Here is a 20108-nt window from a genome sequence, read left to right as displayed (position 1 = left end):
GGGGGGGGGGTGGGGGGGGGGGGGGGTGGGGGGGGGGGGGGGTGGGGGGGGGGGGGGGTGGGGGGGGGGGGGGGTGGGGGGGGGGGGGGGTGGGGGGGGGGGGGGGTGGGGGGGGGGGGGGGTGGGGGGGGGGGGGGGTGGGGGGGGGGGGGGGTGGGGGGGGGGGGGGGTGGGGGGGGGGGGGGGTGGGGGGGGGGGGGGGTGGGGGGGGGGGGGGGTGGGGGGGGGGGGGGGTGGGGGGGGGGGGGGGTGGGGGGGGGGGGGGGTGGGGGGGGGGGGGGGTGGGGGGGGGGGGGGGTGGGGGGGGGGGGGGGTGGGGGGGGGGGGGGGTGGGGGGGGGGGGGGGTGGGGGGGGGGGGGGGTGGGGGGGGGGGGGGGTGGGGGGGGGGGGGGGTGGGGGGGGGGGGGGGTGGGGGGGGGGGGGGGTGGGGGGGGGGGGGGGTGGGGGGGGGGGGGGGTGGGGGGGGGGGGGGGTGGGGGGGGGGGGGGGTGGGGGGGGGGGGGGGTGGGGGGGGGGGGGGGTGGGGGGGGGGGGGGGTGGGGGGGGGGGGGGGTGGGGGGGGGGGGGGGTGGGGGGGGGGGGGGGTGGGGGGGGGGGGGGGTGGGGGGGGGGGGGGGTGGGGGGGGGGGGGGGTGGGGGGGGGGGGGGGTGGGGGGGGGGGGGGGTGGGGGGGGGGGGGGGTGGGGGGGGGGGGGGGTGGGGGGGGGGGGGGGTGGGGGGGGGGGGGGGTGGGGGGGGGGGGGGGTGGGGGGGGGGGGGGGTGGGGGGGGGGGGGGGTGGGGGGGGGGGGGGGTGGGGGGGGGGGGGGGTGGGGGGGGGGGGGGGTGGGGGGGGGGGGGGGTGGGGGGGGGGGGGGGTGGGGGGGGGGGGGGGTGGGGGGGGGGGGGGGTGGGGGGGGGGGGGGGTGGGGGGGGGGGGGGGTGGGGGGGGGGGGGGGTGGGGGGGGGGGGGGGTGGGGGGGGGGGGGGGTGGGGGGGGGGGGGGGTGGGGGGGGGGGGGGGTGGGGGGGGGGGGGGGTGGGGGGGGGGGGGGGTGGGGGGGGGGGGGGGTGGGGGGGGGGGGGGGTGGGGGGGGGGGGGGGTGGGGGGGGGGGGGGGTGGGGGGGGGGGGGGGTGGGGGGGGGGGGGGGTGGGGGGGGGGGGGGGTGGGGGGGGGGGGGGGTGGGGGGGGGGGGGGGTGGGGGGGGGGGGGGGTGGGGGGGGGGGGGGGTGGGGGGGGGGGGGGGTGGGGGGGGGGGGGGGTGGGGGGGGGGGGGGGTGGGGGGGGGGGGGGGTGGGGGGGGGGGGGGGTGGGGGGGGGGGGGGGTGGGGGGGGGGGGGGGTGGGGGGGGGGGGGGGTGGGGGGGGGGGGGGGTGGGGGGGGGGGGGGGTGGGGGGGGGGGGGGGTGGGGGGGGGGGGGGGTGGGGGGGGGGGGGGGTGGGGGGGGGGGGGGGTGGGGGGGGGGGGGGGTGGGGGGGGGGGGGGGTGGGGGGGGGGGGGGGTGGGGGGGGGGGGGGGTGGGGGGGGGGGGGGGTGGGGGGGGGGGGGGGTGGGGGGGGGGGGGGGTGGGGGGGGGGGGGGGTGGGGGGGGGGGGGGGTGGGGGGGGGGGGGGGTGGGGGGGGGGGGGGGTGGGGGGGGGGGGGGGTGGGGGGGGGGGGGGGTGGGGGGGGGGGGGGGTGGGGGGGGGGGGGGGTGGGGGGGGGGGGGGGTGGGGGGGGGGGGGGGTGGGGGGGGGGGGGGGTGGGGGGGGGGGGGGGTGGGGGGGGGGGGGGGTGGGGGGGGGGGGGGGTGGGGGGGGGGGGGGGTGGGGGGGGGGGGGGGTGGGGGGGGGGGGGGGTGGGGGGGGGGGGGGGTGGGGGGGGGGGGGGGTGGGGGGGGGGGGGGGTGGGGGGGGGGGGGGGTGGGGGGGGGGGGGGGTGGGGGGGGGGGGGGGTGGGGGGGGGGGGGGGTGGGGGGGGGGGGGGGTGGGGGGGGGGGGGGGTGGGGGGGGGGGGGGGTGGGGGGGGGGGGGGGTGGGGGGGGGGGGGGGTGGGGGGGGGGGGGGGTGGGGGGGGGGGGGGGTGGGGGGGGGGGGGGGTGGGGGGGGGGGGGGGTGGGGGGGGGGGGGGGTGGGGGGGGGGGGGGGTGGGGGGGGGGGGGGGTGGGGGGGGGGGGGGGTGGGGGGGGGGGGGGGTGGGGGGGGGGGGGGGTGGGGGGGGGGGGGGGTGGGGGGGGGGGGGGGTGGGGGGGGGGGGGGGTGGGGGGGGGGGGGGGTGGGGGGGGGGGGGGGTGGGGGGGGGGGGGGGTGGGGGGGGGGGGGGGTGGGGGGGGGGGGGGGTGGGGGGGGGGGGGGGTGGGGGGGGGGGGGGGTGGGGGGGGGGGGGGGTGGGGGGGGGGGGGGGTGGGGGGGGGGGGGGGTGGGGGGGGGGGGGGGTGGGGGGGGGGGGGGGTGGGGGGGGGGGGGGGTGGGGGGGGGGGGGGGTGGGGGGGGGGGGGGGTGGGGGGGGGGGGGGGTGGGGGGGGGGGGGGGTGGGGGGGGGGGGGGGTGGGGGGGGGGGGGGGTGGGGGGGGGGGGGGGTGGGGGGGGGGGGGGGTGGGGGGGGGGGGGGGTGGGGGGGGGGGGGGGTGGGGGGGGGGGGGGGTGGGGGGGGGGGGGGGTGGGGGGGGGGGGGGGTGGGGGGGGGGGGGGGTGGGGGGGGGGGGGGGTGGGGGGGGGGGGGGGTGGGGGGGGGGGGGGGTGGGGGGGGGGGGGGGTGGGGGGGGGGGGGGGTGGGGGGGGGGGGGGGTGGGGGGGGGGGGGGGTGGGGGGGGGGGGGGGTGGGGGGGGGGGGGGGTGGGGGGGGGGGGGGGTGGGGGGGGGGGGGGGTGGGGGGGGGGGGGGGTGGGGGGGGGGGGGGGTGGGGGGGGGGGGGGGTGGGGGGGGGGGGGGGTGGGGGGGGGGGGGGGTGGGGGGGGGGGGGGGTGGGGGGGGGGGGGGGTGGGGGGGGGGGGGGGTGGGGGGGGGGGGGGGTGGGGGGGGGGGGGGGTGGGGGGGGGGGGGGGTGGGGGGGGGGGGGGGTGGGGGGGGGGGGGGGTGGGGGGGGGGGGGGGTGGGGGGGGGGGGGGGTGGGGGGGGGGGGGGGTGGGGGGGGGGGGGGGTGGGGGGGGGGGGGGGTGGGGGGGGGGGGGGGTGGGGGGGGGGGGGGGTGGGGGGGGGGGGGGGTGGGGGGGGGGGGGGGTGGGGGGGGGGGGGGGTGGGGGGGGGGGGGGGTGGGGGGGGGGGGGGGTGGGGGGGGGGGGGGGTGGGGGGGGGGGGGGGTGGGGGGGGGGGGGGGTGGGGGGGGGGGGGGGTGGGGGGGGGGGGGGGTGGGGGGGGGGGGGGGTGGGGGGGGGGGGGGGTGGGGGGGGGGGGGGGTGGGGGGGGGGGGGGGTGGGGGGGGGGGGGGGTGGGGGGGGGGGGGGGTGGGGGGGGGGGGGGGTGGGGGGGGGGGGGGGTGGGGGGGGGGGGGGGTGGGGGGGGGGGGGGGTGGGGGGGGGGGGGGGTGGGGGGGGGGGGGGGTGGGGGGGGGGGGGGGTGGGGGGGGGGGGGGGTGGGGGGGGGGGGGGGTGGGGGGGGGGGGGGGTGGGGGGGGGGGGGGGTGGGGGGGGGGGGGGGTGGGGGGGGGGGGGGGTGGGGGGGGGGGGGGGTGGGGGGGGGGGGGGGTGGGGGGGGGGGGGGGTGGGGGGGGGGGGGGGTGGGGGGGGGGGGGGGTGGGGGGGGGGGGGGGTGGGGGGGGGGGGGGGTGGGGGGGGGGGGGGGTGGGGGGGGGGGGGGGTGGGGGGGGGGGGGGGTGGGGGGGGGGGGGGGTGGGGGGGGGGGGGGGTGGGGGGGGGGGGGGGTGGGGGGGGGGGGGGGTGGGGGGGGGGGGGGGTGGGGGGGGGGGGGGGTGGGGGGGGGGGGGGGTGGGGGGGGGGGGGGGTGGGGGGGGGGGGGGGTGGGGGGGGGGGGGGGTGGGGGGGGGGGGGGGTGGGGGGGGGGGGGGGTGGGGGGGGGGGGGGGTGGGGGGGGGGGGGGGTGGGGGGGGGGGGGGGTGGGGGGGGGGGGGGGTGGGGGGGGGGGGGGGTGGGGGGGGGGGGGGGTGGGGGGGGGGGGGGGTGGGGGGGGGGGGGGGTGGGGGGGGGGGGGGGTGGGGGGGGGGGGGGGTGGGGGGGGGGGGGGGTGGGGGGGGGGGGGGGTGGGGGGGGGGGGGGGTGGGGGGGGGGGGGGGTGGGGGGGGGGGGGGGTGGGGGGGGGGGGGGGTGGGGGGGGGGGGGGGTGGGGGGGGGGGGGGGTGGGGGGGGGGGGGGGTGGGGGGGGGGGGGGGTGGGGGGGGGGGGGGGTGGGGGGGGGGGGGGGTGGGGGGGGGGGGGGGTGGGGGGGGGGGGGGGTGGGGGGGGGGGGGGGTGGGGGGGGGGGGGGGTGGGGGGGGGGGGGGGTGGGGGGGGGGGGGGGTGGGGGGGGGGGGGGGTGGGGGGGGGGGGGGGTGGGGGGGGGGGGGGGTGGGGGGGGGGGGGGGTGGGGGGGGGGGGGGGTGGGGGGGGGGGGGGGTGGGGGGGGGGGGGGGTGGGGGGGGGGGGGGGTGGGGGGGGGGGGGGGTGGGGGGGGGGGGGGGTGGGGGGGGGGGGGGGTGGGGGGGGGGGGGGGTGGGGGGGGGGGGGGGTGGGGGGGGGGGGGGGTGGGGGGGGGGGGGGGTGGGGGGGGGGGGGGGTGGGGGGGGGGGGGGGTGGGGGGGGGGGGGGGTGGGGGGGGGGGGGGGTGGGGGGGGGGGGGGGTGGGGGGGGGGGGGGGTGGGGGGGGGGGGGGGTGGGGGGGGGGGGGGGTGGGGGGGGGGGGGGGTGGGGGGGGGGGGGGGTGGGGGGGGGGGGGGGTGGGGGGGGGGGGGGGTGGGGGGGGGGGGGGGTGGGGGGGGGGGGGGGTGGGGGGGGGGGGGGGTGGGGGGGGGGGGGGGTGGGGGGGGGGGGGGGTGGGGGGGGGGGGGGGTGGGGGGGGGGGGGGGTGGGGGGGGGGGGGGGTGGGGGGGGGGGGGGGTGGGGGGGGGGGGGGGTGGGGGGGGGGGGGGGTGGGGGGGGGGGGGGGTGGGGGGGGGGGGGGGTGGGGGGGGGGGGGGGTGGGGGGGGGGGGGGGTGGGGGGGGGGGGGGGTGGGGGGGGGGGGGGGTGGGGGGGGGGGGGGGTGGGGGGGGGGGGGGGTGGGGGGGGGGGGGGGTGGGGGGGGGGGGGGGTGGGGGGGGGGGGGGGTGGGGGGGGGGGGGGGTGGGGGGGGGGGGGGGTGGGGGGGGGGGGGGGTGGGGGGGGGGGGGGGTGGGGGGGGGGGGGGGTGGGGGGGGGGGGGGGTGGGGGGGGGGGGGGGTGGGGGGGGGGGGGGGTGGGGGGGGGGGGGGGTGGGGGGGGGGGGGGGTGGGGGGGGGGGGGGGTGGGGGGGGGGGGGGGTGGGGGGGGGGGGGGGTGGGGGGGGGGGGGGGTGGGGGGGGGGGGGGGTGGGGGGGGGGGGGGGTGGGGGGGGGGGGGGGTGGGGGGGGGGGGGGGTGGGGGGGGGGGGGGGTGGGGGGGGGGGGGGGTGGGGGGGGGGGGGGGTGGGGGGGGGGGGGGGTGGGGGGGGGGGGGGGTGGGGGGGGGGGGGGGTGGGGGGGGGGGGGGGTGGGGGGGGGGGGGGGTGGGGGGGGGGGGGGGTGGGGGGGGGGGGGGGTGGGGGGGGGGGGGGGTGGGGGGGGGGGGGGGTGGGGGGGGGGGGGGGTGGGGGGGGGGGGGGGTGGGGGGGGGGGGGGGTGGGGGGGGGGGGGGGTGGGGGGGGGGGGGGGTGGGGGGGGGGGGGGGTGGGGGGGGGGGGGGGTGGGGGGGGGGGGGGGTGGGGGGGGGGGGGGGTGGGGGGGGGGGGGGGTGGGGGGGGGGGGGGGTGGGGGGGGGGGGGGGTGGGGGGGGGGGGGGGTGGGGGGGGGGGGGGGTGGGGGGGGGGGGGGGTGGGGGGGGGGGGGGGTGGGGGGGGGGGGGGGTGGGGGGGGGGGGGGGTGGGGGGGGGGGGGGGTGGGGGGGGGGGGGGGTGGGGGGGGGGGGGGGTGGGGGGGGGGGGGGGTGGGGGGGGGGGGGGGTGGGGGGGGGGGGGGGTGGGGGGGGGGGGGGGTGGGGGGGGGGGGGGGTGGGGGGGGGGGGGGGTGGGGGGGGGGGGGGGTGGGGGGGGGGGGGGGTGGGGGGGGGGGGGGGTGGGGGGGGGGGGGGGTGGGGGGGGGGGGGGGTGGGGGGGGGGGGGGGTGGGGGGGGGGGGGGGTGGGGGGGGGGGGGGGTGGGGGGGGGGGGGGGTGGGGGGGGGGGGGGGTGGGGGGGGGGGGGGGTGGGGGGGGGGGGGGGTGGGGGGGGGGGGGGGTGGGGGGGGGGGGGGGTGGGGGGGGGGGGGGGTGGGGGGGGGGGGGGGTGGGGGGGGGGGGGGGTGGGGGGGGGGGGGGGTGGGGGGGGGGGGGGGTGGGGGGGGGGGGGGGTGGGGGGGGGGGGGGGTGGGGGGGGGGGGGGGTGGGGGGGGGGGGGGGTGGGGGGGGGGGGGGGTGGGGGGGGGGGGGGGTGGGGGGGGGGGGGGGTGGGGGGGGGGGGGGGTGGGGGGGGGGGGGGGTGGGGGGGGGGGGGGGTGGGGGGGGGGGGGGGTGGGGGGGGGGGGGGGTGGGGGGGGGGGGGGGTGGGGGGGGGGGGGGGTGGGGGGGGGGGGGGGTGGGGGGGGGGGGGGGTGGGGGGGGGGGGGGGTGGGGGGGGGGGGGGGTGGGGGGGGGGGGGGGTGGGGGGGGGGGGGGGTGGGGGGGGGGGGGGGTGGGGGGGGGGGGGGGTGGGGGGGGGGGGGGGTGGGGGGGGGGGGGGGTGGGGGGGGGGGGGGGTGGGGGGGGGGGGGGGTGGGGGGGGGGGGGGGTGGGGGGGGGGGGGGGTGGGGGGGGGGGGGGGTGGGGGGGGGGGGGGGTGGGGGGGGGGGGGGGTGGGGGGGGGGGGGGGTGGGGGGGGGGGGGGGTGGGGGGGGGGGGGGGTGGGGGGGGGGGGGGGTGGGGGGGGGGGGGGGTGGGGGGGGGGGGGGGTGGGGGGGGGGGGGGGTGGGGGGGGGGGGGGGTGGGGGGGGGGGGGGGTGGGGGGGGGGGGGGGTGGGGGGGGGGGGGGGTGGGGGGGGGGGGGGGTGGGGGGGGGGGGGGGTGGGGGGGGGGGGGGGTGGGGGGGGGGGGGGGTGGGGGGGGGGGGGGGTGGGGGGGGGGGGGGGTGGGGGGGGGGGGGGGTGGGGGGGGGGGGGGGTGGGGGGGGGGGGGGGTGGGGGGGGGGGGGGGTGGGGGGGGGGGGGGGTGGGGGGGGGGGGGGGTGGGGGGGGGGGGGGGTGGGGGGGGGGGGGGGTGGGGGGGGGGGGGGGTGGGGGGGGGGGGGGGTGGGGGGGGGGGGGGGTGGGGGGGGGGGGGGGTGGGGGGGGGGGGGGGTGGGGGGGGGGGGGGGTGGGGGGGGGGGGGGGTGGGGGGGGGGGGGGGTGGGGGGGGGGGGGGGTGGGGGGGGGGGGGGGTGGGGGGGGGGGGGGGTGGGGGGGGGGGGGGGTGGGGGGGGGGGGGGGTGGGGGGGGGGGGGGGTGGGGGGGGGGGGGGGTGGGGGGGGGGGGGGGTGGGGGGGGGGGGGGGTGGGGGGGGGGGGGGGTGGGGGGGGGGGGGGGTGGGGGGGGGGGGGGGTGGGGGGGGGGGGGGGTGGGGGGGGGGGGGGGTGGGGGGGGGGGGGGGTGGGGGGGGGGGGGGGTGGGGGGGGGGGGGGGTGGGGGGGGGGGGGGGTGGGGGGGGGGGGGGGTGGGGGGGGGGGGGGGTGGGGGGGGGGGGGGGTGGGGGGGGGGGGGGGTGGGGGGGGGGGGGGGTGGGGGGGGGGGGGGGTGGGGGGGGGGGGGGGTGGGGGGGGGGGGGGGTGGGGGGGGGGGGGGGTGGGGGGGGGGGGGGGTGGGGGGGGGGGGGGGTGGGGGGGGGGGGGGGTGGGGGGGGGGGGGGGTGGGGGGGGGGGGGGGTGGGGGGGGGGGGGGGTGGGGGGGGGGGGGGGTGGGGGGGGGGGGGGGTGGGGGGGGGGGGGGGTGGGGGGGGGGGGGGGTGGGGGGGGGGGGGGGTGGGGGGGGGGGGGGGTGGGGGGGGGGGGGGGTGGGGGGGGGGGGGGGTGGGGGGGGGGGGGGGTGGGGGGGGGGGGGGGTGGGGGGGGGGGGGGGTGGGGGGGGGGGGGGGTGGGGGGGGGGGGGGGTGGGGGGGGGGGGGGGTGGGGGGGGGGGGGGGTGGGGGGGGGGGGGGGTGGGGGGGGGGGGGGGTGGGGGGGGGGGGGGGTGGGGGGGGGGGGGGGTGGGGGGGGGGGGGGGTGGGGGGGGGGGGGGGTGGGGGGGGGGGGGGGTGGGGGGGGGGGGGGGTGGGGGGGGGGGGGGGTGGGGGGGGGGGGGGGTGGGGGGGGGGGGGGGTGGGGGGGGGGGGGGGTGGGGGGGGGGGGGGGTGGGGGGGGGGGGGGGTGGGGGGGGGGGGGGGTGGGGGGGGGGGGGGGTGGGGGGGGGGGGGGGTGGGGGGGGGGGGGGGTGGGGGGGGGGGGGGGTGGGGGGGGGGGGGGGTGGGGGGGGGGGGGGGTGGGGGGGGGGGGGGGTGGGGGGGGGGGGGGGTGGGGGGGGGGGGGGGTGGGGGGGGGGGGGGGTGGGGGGGGGGGGGGGTGGGGGGGGGGGGGGGTGGGGGGGGGGGGGGGTGGGGGGGGGGGGGGGTGGGGGGGGGGGGGGGTGGGGGGGGGGGGGGGTGGGGGGGGGGGGGGGTGGGGGGGGGGGGGGGTGGGGGGGGGGGGGGGTGGGGGGGGGGGGGGGTGGGGGGGGGGGGGGGTGGGGGGGGGGGGGGGTGGGGGGGGGGGGGGGTGGGGGGGGGGGGGGGTGGGGGGGGGGGGGGGTGGGGGGGGGGGGGGGTGGGGGGGGGGGGGGGTGGGGGGGGGGGGGGGTGGGGGGGGGGGGGGGTGGGGGGGGGGGGGGGTGGGGGGGGGGGGGGGTGGGGGGGGGGGGGGGTGGGGGGGGGGGGGGGTGGGGGGGGGGGGGGGTGGGGGGGGGGGGGGGTGGGGGGGGGGGGGGGTGGGGGGGGGGGGGGGTGGGGGGGGGGGGGGGTGGGGGGGGGGGGGGGTGGGGGGGGGGGGGGGTGGGGGGGGGGGGGGGTGGGGGGGGGGGGGGGTGGGGGGGGGGGGGGGTGGGGGGGGGGGGGGGTGGGGGGGGGGGGGGGTGGGGGGGGGGGGGGGTGGGGGGGGGGGGGGGTGGGGGGGGGGGGGGGTGGGGGGGGGGGGGGGTGGGGGGGGGGGGGGGTGGGGGGGGGGGGGGGTGGGGGGGGGGGGGGGTGGGGGGGGGGGGGGGTGGGGGGGGGGGGGGGTGGGGGGGGGGGGGGGTGGGGGGGGGGGGGGGTGGGGGGGGGGGGGGGTGGGGGGGGGGGGGGGTGGGGGGGGGGGGGGGTGGGGGGGGGGGGGGGTGGGGGGGGGGGGGGGTGGGGGGGGGGGGGGGTGGGGGGGGGGGGGGGTGGGGGGGGGGGGGGGTGGGGGGGGGGGGGGGTGGGGGGGGGGGGGGGTGGGGGGGGGGGGGGGTGGGGGGGGGGGGGGGTGGGGGGGGGGGGGGGTGGGGGGGGGGGGGGGTGGGGGGGGGGGGGGGTGGGGGGGGGGGGGGGTGGGGGGGGGGGGGGGTGGGGGGGGGGGGGGGTGGGGGGGGGGGGGGGTGGGGGGGGGGGGGGGTGGGGGGGGGGGGGGGTGGGGGGGGGGGGGGGTGGGGGGGGGGGGGGGTGGGGGGGGGGGGGGGTGGGGGGGGGGGGGGGTGGGGGGGGGGGGGGGTGGGGGGGGGGGGGGGTGGGGGGGGGGGGGGGTGGGGGGGGGGGGGGGTGGGGGGGGGGGGGGGTGGGGGGGGGGGGGGGTGGGGGGGGGGGGGGGTGGGGGGGGGGGGGGGTGGGGGGGGGGGGGGGTGGGGGGGGGGGGGGGTGGGGGGGGGGGGGGGTGGGGGGGGGGGGGGGTGGGGGGGGGGGGGGGTGGGGGGGGGGGGGGGTGGGGGGGGGGGGGGGTGGGGGGGGGGGGGGGTGGGGGGGGGGGGGGGTGGGGGGGGGGGGGGGTGGGGGGGGGGGGGGGTGGGGGGGGGGGGGGGTGGGGGGGGGGGGGGGTGGGGGGGGGGGGGGGTGGGGGGGGGGGGGGGTGGGGGGGGGGGGGGGTGGGGGGGGGGGGGGGTGGGGGGGGGGGGGGGTGGGGGGGGGGGGGGGTGGGGGGGGGGGGGGGTGGGGGGGGGGGGGGGTGGGGGGGGGGGGGGGTGGGGGGGGGGGGGGGTGGGGGGGGGGGGGGGTGGGGGGGGGGGGGGGTGGGGGGGGGGGGGGGTGGGGGGGGGGGGGGGTGGGGGGGGGGGGGGGTGGGGGGGGGGGGGGGTGGGGGGGGGGGGGGGTGGGGGGGGGGGGGGGTGGGGGGGGGGGGGGGTGGGGGGGGGGGGGGGTGGGGGGGGGGGGGGGTGGGGGGGGGGGGGGGTGGGGGGGGGGGGGGGTGGGGGGGGGGGGGGGTGGGGGGGGGGGGGGGTGGGGGGGGGGGGGGGTGGGGGGGGGGGGGGGTGGGGGGGGGGGGGGGTGGGGGGGGGGGGGGGTGGGGGGGGGGGGGGGTGGGGGGGGGGGGGGGTGGGGGGGGGGGGGGGTGGGGGGGGGGGGGGGTGGGGGGGGGGGGGGGTGGGGGGGGGGGGGGGTGGGGGGGGGGGGGGGTGGGGGGGGGGGGGGGTGGGGGGGGGGGGGGGTGGGGGGGGGGGGGGGTGGGGGGGGGGGGGGGTGGGGGGGGGGGGGGGTGGGGGGGGGGGGGGGTGGGGGGGGGGGGGGGTGGGGGGGGGGGGGGGTGGGGGGGGGGGGGGGTGGGGGGGGGGGGGGGTGGGGGGGGGGGGGGGTGGGGGGGGGGGGGGGTGGGGGGGGGGGGGGGTGGGGGGGGGGGGGGGTGGGGGGGGGGGGGGGTGGGGGGGGGGGGGGGTGGGGGGGGGGGGGGGTGGGGGGGGGGGGGGGTGGGGGGGGGGGGGGGTGGGGGGGGGGGGGGGTGGGGGGGGGGGGGGGTGGGGGGGGGGGGGGGTGGGGGGGGGGGGGGGTGGGGGGGGGGGGGGGTGGGGGGGGGGGGGGGTGGGGGGGGGGGGGGGTGGGGGGGGGGGGGGGTGGGGGGGGGGGGGGGTGGGGGGGGGGGGGGGTGGGGGGGGGGGGGGGTGGGGGGGGGGGGGGGTGGGGGGGGGGGGGGGTGGGGGGGGGGGGGGGTGGGGGGGGGGGGGGGTGGGGGGGGGGGGGGGTGGGGGGGGGGGGGGGTGGGGGGGGGGGGGGGTGGGGGGGGGGGGGGGTGGGGGGGGGGGGGGGTGGGGGGGGGGGGGGGTGGGGGGGGGGGGGGGTGGGGGGGGGGGGGGGTGGGGGGGGGGGGGGGTGGGGGGGGGGGGGGGTGGGGGGGGGGGGGGGTGGGGGGGGGGGGGGGTGGGGGGGGGGGGGGGTGGGGGGGGGGGGGGGTGGGGGGGGGGGGGGGTGGGGGGGGGGGGGGGTGGGGGGGGGGGGGGGTGGGGGGGGGGGGGGGTGGGGGGGGGGGGGGGTGGGGGGGGGGGGGGGTGGGGGGGGGGGGGGGTGGGGGGGGGGGGGGGTGGGGGGGGGGGGGGGTGGGGGGGGGGGGGGGTGGGGGGGGGGGGGGGTGGGGGGGGGGGGGGGTGGGGGGGGGGGGGGGTGGGGGGGGGGGGGGGTGGGGGGGGGGGGGGGTGGGGGGGGGGGGGGGTGGGGGGGGGGGGGGGTGGGGGGGGGGGGGGGTGGGGGGGGGGGGGGGTGGGGGGGGGGGGGGGTGGGGGGGGGGGGGGGTGGGGGGGGGGGGGGGTGGGGGGGGGGGGGGGTGGGGGGGGGGGGGGGTGGGGGGGGGGGGGGGTGGGGGGGGGGGGGGGTGGGGGGGGGGGGGGGTGGGGGGGGGGGGGGGTGGGGGGGGGGGGGGGTGGGGGGGGGGGGGGGTGGGGGGGGGGGGGGGTGGGGGGGGGGGGGGGTGGGGGGGGGGGGGGGTGGGGGGGGGGGGGGGTGGGGGGGGGGGGGGGTGGGGGGGGGGGGGGGTGGGGGGGGGGGGGGGTGGGGGGGGGGGGGGGTGGGGGGGGGGGGGGGTGGGGGGGGGGGGGGGTGGGGGGGGGGGGGGGTGGGGGGGGGGGGGGGTGGGGGGGGGGGGGGGTGGGGGGGGGGGGGGGTGGGGGGGGGGGGGGGTGGGGGGGGGGGGGGGTGGGGGGGGGGGGGGGTGGGGGGGGGGGGGGGTGGGGGGGGGGGGGGGTGGGGGGGGGGGGGGGTGGGGGGGGGGGGGGGTGGGGGGGGGGGGGGGTGGGGGGGGGGGGGGGTGGGGGGGGGGGGGGGTGGGGGGGGGGGGGGGTGGGGGGGGGGGGGGGTGGGGGGGGGGGGGGGTGGGGGGGGGGGGGGGTGGGGGGGGGGGGGGGTGGGGGGGGGGGGGGGTGGGGGGGGGGGGGGGTGGGGGGGGGGGGGGGTGGGGGGGGGGGGGGGTGGGGGGGGGGGGGGGTGGGGGGGGGGGGGGGTGGGGGGGGGGGGGGGTGGGGGGGGGGGGGGGTGGGGGGGGGGGGGGGTGGGGGGGGGGGGGGGTGGGGGGGGGGGGGGGTGGGGGGGGGGGGGGGTGGGGGGGGGGGGGGGTGGGGGGGGGGGGGGGTGGGGGGGGGGGGGGGTGGGGGGGGGGGGGGGTGGGGGGGGGGGGGGGTGGGGGGGGGGGGGGGTGGGGGGGGGGGGGGGTGGGGGGGGGGGGGGGTGGGGGGGGGGGGGGGTGGGGGGGGGGGGGGGTGGGGGGGGGGGGGGGTGGGGGGGGGGGGGGGTGGGGGGGGGGGGGGGTGGGGGGGGGGGGGGGTGGGGGGGGGGGGGGGTGGGGGGGGGGGGGGGTGGGGGGGGGGGGGGGTGGGGGGGGGGGGGGGTGGGGGGGGGGGGGGGTGGGGGGGGGGGGGGGTGGGGGGGGGGGGGGGTGGGGGGGGGGGGGGGTGGGGGGGGGGGGGGGTGGGGGGGGGGGGGGGTGGGGGGGGGGGGGGGTGGGGGGGGGGGGGGGTGGGGGGGGGGGGGGGTGGGGGGGGGGGGGGGTGGGGGGGGGGGGGGGTGGGGGGGGGGGGGGGTGGGGGGGGGGGGGGGTGGGGGGGGGGGGGGGTGGGGGGGGGGGGGGGTGGGGGGGGGGGGGGGTGGGGGGGGGGGGGGGTGGGGGGGGGGGGGGGTGGGGGGGGGGGGGGGTGGGGGGGGGGGGGGGTGGGGGGGGGGGGGGGTGGGGGGGGGGGGGGGTGGGGGGGGGGGGGGGTGGGGGGGGGGGGGGGTGGGGGGGGGGGGGGGTGGGGGGGGGGGGGGGTGGGGGGGGGGGGGGGTGGGGGGGGGGGGGGGTGGGGGGGGGGGGGGGTGGGGGGGGGGGGGGGTGGGGGGGGGGGGGGGTGGGGGGGGGGGGGGGTGGGGGGGGGGGGGGGTGGGGGGGGGGGGGGGTGGGGGGGGGGGGGGGTGGGGGGGGGGGGGGGTGGGGGGGGGGGGGGGTGGGGGGGGGGGGGGGTGGGGGGGGGGGGGGGTGGGGGGGGGGGGGGGTGGGGGGGGGGGGGGGTGGGGGGGGGGGGGGGTGGGGGGGGGGGGGGGTGGGGGGGGGGGGGGGTGGGGGGGGGGGGGGGTGGGGGGGGGGGGGGGTGGGGGGGGGGGGGGGTGGGGGGGGGGGGGGGTGGGGGGGGGGGGGGGTGGGGGGGGGGGGGGGTGGGGGGGGGGGGGGGTGGGGGGGGGGGGGGGTGGGGGGGGGGGGGGGTGGGGGGGGGGGGGGGTGGGGGGGGGGGGGGGTGGGGGGGGGGGGGGGTGGGGGGGGGGGGGGGTGGGGGGGGGGGGGGGTGGGGGGGGGGGGGGGTGGGGGGGGGGGGGGGTGGGGGGGGGGGGGGGTGGGGGGGGGGGGGGGTGGGGGGGGGGGGGGGTGGGGGGGGGGGGGGGTGGGGGGGGGGGGGGGTGGGGGGGGGGGGGGGTGGGGGGGGGGGGGGGTGGGGGGGGGGGGGGGTGGGGGGGGGGGGGGGTGGGGGGGGGGGGGGGTGGGGGGGGGGGGGGGTGGGGGGGGGGGGGGGTGGGGGGGGGGGGGGGTGGGGGGGGGGGGGGGTGGGGGGGGGGGGGGGTGGGGGGGGGGGGGGGTGGGGGGGGGGGGGGGTGGGGGGGGGGGGGGGTGGGGGGGGGGGGGGGTGGGGGGGGGGGGGGGTGGGGGGGGGGGGGGGTGGGGGGGGGGGGGGGTGGGGGGGGGGGGGGGTGGGGGGGGGGGGGGGTGGGGGGGGGGGGGGGTGGGGGGGGGGGGGGGTGGGGGGGGGGGGGGGTGGGGGGGGGGGGGGGTGGGGGGGGGGGGGGGTGGGGGGGGGGGGGGGTGGGGGGGGGGGGGGGTGGGGGGGGGGGGGGGTGGGGGGGGGGGGGGGTGGGGGGGGGGGGGGGTGGGGGGGGGGGGGGGTGGGGGGGGGGGGGGGTGGGGGGGGGGGGGGGTGGGGGGGGGGGGGGGTGGGGGGGGGGGGGGGTGGGGGGGGGGGGGGGTGGGGGGGGGGGGGGGTGGGGGGGGGGGGGGGTGGGGGGGGGGGGGGGTGGGGGGGGGGGGGGGTGGGGGGGGGGGGGGGTGGGGGGGGGGGGGGGTGGGGGGGGGGGGGGGTGGGGGGGGGGGGGGGTGGGGGGGGGGGGGGGTGGGGGGGGGGGGGGGTGGGGGGGGGGGGGGGTGGGGGGGGGGGGGGGTGGGGGGGGGGGGGGGTGGGGGGGGGGGGGGGTGGGGGGGGGGGGGGGTGGGGGGGGGGGGGGGTGGGGGGGGGGGGGGGTGGGGGGGGGGGGGGGTGGGGGGGGGGGGGGGTGGGGGGGGGGGGGGGTGGGGGGGGGGGGGGGTGGGGGGGGGGGGGGGTGGGGGGGGGGGGGGGTGGGGGGGGGGGGGGGTGGGGGGGGGGGGGGGTGGGGGGGGGGGGGGGTGGGGGGGGGGGGGGGTGGGGGGGGGGGGGGGTGGGGGGGGGGGGGGGTGGGGGGGGGGGGGGGTGGGGGGGGGGGGGGGTGGGGGGGGGGGGGGGTGGGGGGGGGGGGGGGTGGGGGGGGGGGGGGGTGGGGGGGGGGGGGGGTGGGGGGGGGGGGGGGTGGGGGGGGGGGGGGGTGGGGGGGGGGGGGGGTGGGGGGGGGGGGGGGTGGGGGGGGGGGGGGGTGGGGGGGGGGGGGGGTGGGGGGGGGGGGGGGTGGGGGGGGGGGGGGGTGGGGGGGGGGGGGGGTGGGGGGGGGGGGGGGTGGGGGGGGGGGGGGGTGGGGGGGGGGGGGGGTGGGGGGGGGGGGGGGTGGGGGGGGGGGGGGGTGGGGGGGGGGGGGGGTGGGGGGGGGGGGGGGTGGGGGGGGGGGGGGGTGGAGGGTGGGGGTGTGGGGGGGGGGGGGGGGGGGGGGGGGGGGGGGTGGGTGGCGGGGGGGCGTGGGGGGTGGGCGGGGGGGGGGGGGGGGGGGGGGGGGGGGGGGGGGGGCCGGGGGGGGGGGGGGGGGGGGAGGGGGGGGGCGGGGGGGGGGGGGGGGGGGGGCGCGGGGGGGGGGGGGGGGGGGGGGGGGGGGGGCGGGCGAGGTGGGGGGGGGGGGGTGCGTGTGATCTCATGGGCGGAACAGAATCTTGCATCCCTGCGAGCCGAGCACATTCGAGGCTCATTAAACACGGAAGCCGACTGGCTCAGCCGGACCACGCTCTCCAGTTCCAAGTGGAAGCTGAACCCAGCAGTTTTCCAGACCATCCAGGAATGATTCGGGATGGCGACGGTCGACCTCTTTGCATCACTGCTGAATGCTCAGATCAGCGTATTCTTCACCAGATACCACCATTCACAGGCGACAGCGACCGATGCGCCATCAGCTCCCTGGCTGCAGGGGCTCCTCTATGCTTTTCCCCCAATCCAAGTTCTTCACAGACTACTCCACCGTGCAGTCGGAACGGAGGGAAATCATACTGGGGGCTCCGAACTGGCCCAGGAGATCCTGGTACTCAGTACTAAAACAGCTATCTTCACACCACCGTTGGTTCTACCACAATTGCCAGACCTGCTCTCCCAGGGCCCCCTACTACATCCCGACCCAGGCTGGCTCAGACTAGCCGCCTGGCGCTTGAGCGGAGACTGTTAAGAAAACGGGGTCATCCTAAAAGGGTCATAAAGGCTATGTTAGCTGCTAGAAGAAAGTCCACCATCAGAATTTATGACTCCTCCTGGAAGGCTTATGTGCGGTGGTGCCGTAGAAAAGGAAGGGTCCCTGAGTTAGCTTCCCTGCCATACATATTGGAATTCCTGCAGAACGGGTTTGAGTCAGGGTTGAGAAGTTCCACCCTAAGGCGTCAGTTAGCTGCCATTGCAACGGTTCTACCGAGACGAAGGGGATGCCTATCACCAGGCATCCAGACACCTTAAAATTTCTCAAAGGGGTTTCTCAGTCCCAATCGCCAATACAGCATCGCCTCCCTACCTGGCGTCTCCATGGGGTGCTAGACACACCTACCAAACCCCCCTTTGAACCTGTTCCAGACATACTTTAAAATGGCTTAGGATGAAGCTTTTGTTCCTGGTAGCCATAGCCTCTGCTAGAAGGGTTTCAGAGATTAAAGCCATGTCAACTAATCCAAATTTATGCTTTTTTCCCCAGACAAACTAGTGTTAAAGCTTGATCCCTGCTTTAGACCTAAAGTGGCATCTAAATTCCATTTGCAGCGGGAGGTGGTTCTGACAAAATTTTTGTCCGAAGCCCACACACCCCAGAGAGCGCCGTTGGCATCACCTGGATGTGAGGCGTTCTCTCAAGACCTTTCTGATACGTACTGAAAAAACTCTGCAAATCGGAGGCTCTGTTTGCTAACATCAGCCCGCTCAGATTGGGTGAACCTATGGCGGCTGCGACTATCAGCTCTACTATTAAGACCTGCATCCTTGAGGCCCATAAGGCCAGGGGATTCCCCATGCCGACCGGAGTTACAGCCCACTCCACCAGGAGCACGGCCGCCAATGCGGCTCTCCTTAAACACATTCCCCTTGAACAGATTTGTAGGGCAGCCACTTGGGCTTCACCCTCGTCGTTCGTTAAACATTATAGACTGGCATCCATTGATGCCGTGCAGGCTTCCTCTGGGAGGCGCATTCTAGAGCACATTATCGGGGAGTAACCGAACCCTCCCTTTTTTCTCAGGGCACTGCTTGGGAAGTTCCCAACCAGATGGCCTGCTACCACCAGGGAGAATGACCCATTGGATACTCACCGTGAAGGGGTCTTCTCCTTGGTGGTCGCAGGCCATCTGGGCCCACCCGGTTCTTGCTGACCGATAATGTGTTCTCTAAATATCCAGCTTTACAGTTTTTAATCGTTTACAATTCAGCCTGTTCTTTGTTGGGCTCTTTGGTCCCCTTTTAAATAGGATTATCGTTTCCTTCATGGTATGTTGGGCCGTGGTGTTGTATATTGTGCTTTTGTTACGTTTGCCGTGTACTGTTACTCTCGGCTAGTCAGATACTGGGGCGGCACCACCACGGACACCTGACAGGAAGTCACCAAAGAGCCTTTTCCTGCCTACTTGCCGCAGAGCAGCGAACAACCCAACCAGATGGCCTGCGACCACCAAGGAGAAGACCCCTTCACGGTGACTATCCAATGGGTCATTCTTGAATCGAAGGACAGCTTTAATAACAATGTCACTAATTATGTTTTCTTCCTGAAAGTAGCTGGGGGAAGGGGTTGGACTTGTTCACAGTTGCTTTGGAGCTCCCTTTTAAATATTTTTTTCCTAGGGAAGAAAATGTTTCTTAGAGATTCTTGTAGTCAAAGACATCACTGCACAATACTGTCATGTCACTGTGGGGTGCATTTCTGCTTTCAACCTTTCTATCTATCTGACTACATAATAGTTTGAAAACTGTTAATCAGTGGGTTGGAACCATCAGTAAATTTTTGTTAACAAACAAGGGAGAAATATTTTGTCAGTAGTTTCACAGAAGATCACCAGTTTCCCTCCCGCTGCTCTTTAAGGCCCCCTGTCCTCTAGAAGACATGATTACTCCTGAGTGCCAAATCCCCTTCCTTCCTTGAACCCCAGTATGGTCCCTTGATTTTCTTAGGAGCTTGGGATGATAAAACGGTTGTCAGATGGTTAGAGCACAAGTGAAAGAAAGCACGGAGCAGGTTTGACCAAACACGAATGAATGCCTGTTATCTGGCTTCTTTATGGAACGATGGCAACATAGCAAGCACACTTCTTTGCCACCATTTCATCCGCACAGTGCTGTCTGGCAGAGCTTTTCCAGGTTGTGATGGTATTATTATTTCAGGGCCAGACCTGGAAGACAGACATAGATTCCATGGTTGGTTCAGTTCAATGTCAAGATGCTGTCCGGTTCTCATTGTGTGGAAAACTTTCATTTGAGGCCTGCTGATGTGAACAGAATGCTTGGAAGTGATCGGCAACCCACTTCTAAGCTTGCTCCTTGCCACTAATGGCTAATAATATAATGTGAGGCAAACCAGTTGAATGGTCTGTGGAAGTTCTGGTTAGGTACCTGGAGAAGGTATTAGAATGGATGAGGGCTGAAGCTTAATCTAGACAAGACTGAGAATCTATTCATGAAGTGTGAAGTTAGCCTGTCTGGAAGAGGGTTGCACTCCCCTTAAGGATCTGGTCCATAACTTGGAGGTGGTGCTGGACTATGGCTGGAGATTAAGATCTCCTCTATGACAGTTAGCACCTTTATCAGCTTTGGCTGATATGCCAGCTATGGCTGTACCTCAAAAGTGTGATTTGACTATAGTGCTCCATGCTCTGATCACTCTAAGTATATATACTGTAATATTCTGTACATGGGGCTGCCTTTGAAAATAGTCCACAAACTTCGCTTGGTATAAAAAGTGACAGCCAGGATATTTGTCAGGGGTTGTAGGCAGTGGTGGGATTCAGTCAGTTCGCACCAGTTCGCCAGAACCTGTACCTAATTTTTGGTTGAGTTCGGCGAACCAGTTGTGTTAGCACAGGGAAGGAGGGGTGTGGGGGGCAATTTTGCGGGGGGGGGGGCCACACCTCCCCCACGCTGACTCGACTTGTCTGAGCTGGATCGGCATGGGAGAGGAGGAGATGAAGCCCTGGCAGCTCCCTCTTTGCCAGGTGGCTGCAGGCCAGCTCCTGCCTAGATGGCAGGAGCCGGCCTGAGATCTCAGCTCATTGGCAGGTGGCTCAGGCGTCGAGCCGCATCTTCCTGAGCTGCCCACTGGCGCCATCTCCCACCCGCGCTCTACTTACTTCACCGCCAAGCTGCTGAGGTAAGCGGGGCACCGGGGGATGGGTTCAGGGTAGCTGAAGGATCGTCTCATCCTGTACTGTCCAGCTCACCAATTCTATCTTGCTCTCTGATTCCCCATCCTCAGAGGTGAGGTGTATGGTAACTAGACAGAGAGCATTTTCAGTTACAGGACTTTGTCTTGGAAGTACCCTCTCACTTATCTGGCCCTTACCTGACCATCTTTTAAACATTTCTTGTTATTTTAACTAACCTTCCAACTTTTTTATGGGCTGCTTATGATCTGAAGTCTGCTTTATGGATTGTTTTATGCTGTTCTTATGTTGCTGGGCTTGCTTTAATGAGTTGTTTGTTTCTGTGCTGGTAATGTATTTTAGCTACTCCTTAATAAATAGATAAGTATTGGGCAGCAATAGGAGTGGCAAGAACATCCTGTTCCACTGACAGAAATCTCTTCCACTGAAAAAAATTATCTCTGGATTTAGCGCATTATTCATTTCACAATCATTCAGTTTATTCTGAACATAAAATATGTGTTCATAAATAAACAGCTAAATTTAATTTGCCATAAGGTGAAATTCAGTGCAACAGAAATTTAAGTGGCAGCTTGTTTTGTTTATAAACTCCACATTGCTATTATTATTATTATTATTATATTATTTATTTGATTTCATATACCGCCCAATCCCCGGAGGGCTCTGGGCGGTGTACAACATATATAATTCTGCCTTTGGCTAGTTTTATTTTTTAATATGAAATAGCCATCATTTTCATTTTTTAAAAATTATTTCCTTTGCTTTGTCTGTAGCAATTACATGGTCTTCTGAAAAAGTCATGGGTAGCTGTTGTAGCTGTCCAGATAAAGAAAATGTCCCAGATAACCATCGAAACAAATTCAAGGTAAAATGTTGTGTGGGATTTTGTTGTTTTAATGGT

General features: G+C 83.0%; 1 protein-coding gene across 1 annotated transcript in view; it reads left to right on the top strand.

The window, feature by feature from the left end:
• FRS2 (fibroblast growth factor receptor substrate 2) overlaps window positions 1–20108 on the top strand; it is a 67202-nt gene that overhangs the window by 34051 nt on the left and 13043 nt on the right. The window contains exon 2 of the mRNA XM_048499115.1: window positions 19981–20072. Within this exon, the coding sequence (XP_048355072.1) occupies window positions 20007–20072 (66 nt within the window). The 5' untranslated portion in view covers window positions 19981–20006. The remainder of the gene's footprint in view (window positions 1–19980; window positions 20073–20108) is intronic.

This window comes from Sphaerodactylus townsendi, linkage group LG06 (assembly GCF_021028975.2).
Source record: "Sphaerodactylus townsendi isolate TG3544 linkage group LG06, MPM_Stown_v2.3, whole genome shotgun sequence".
Taxonomy (NCBI): domain Eukaryota; kingdom Metazoa; phylum Chordata; class Lepidosauria; order Squamata; family Sphaerodactylidae; genus Sphaerodactylus; species Sphaerodactylus townsendi.
Note: the sequence above shows the minus strand (reverse complement) of the source record. Positions and strands in the feature narration are given on the sequence as shown.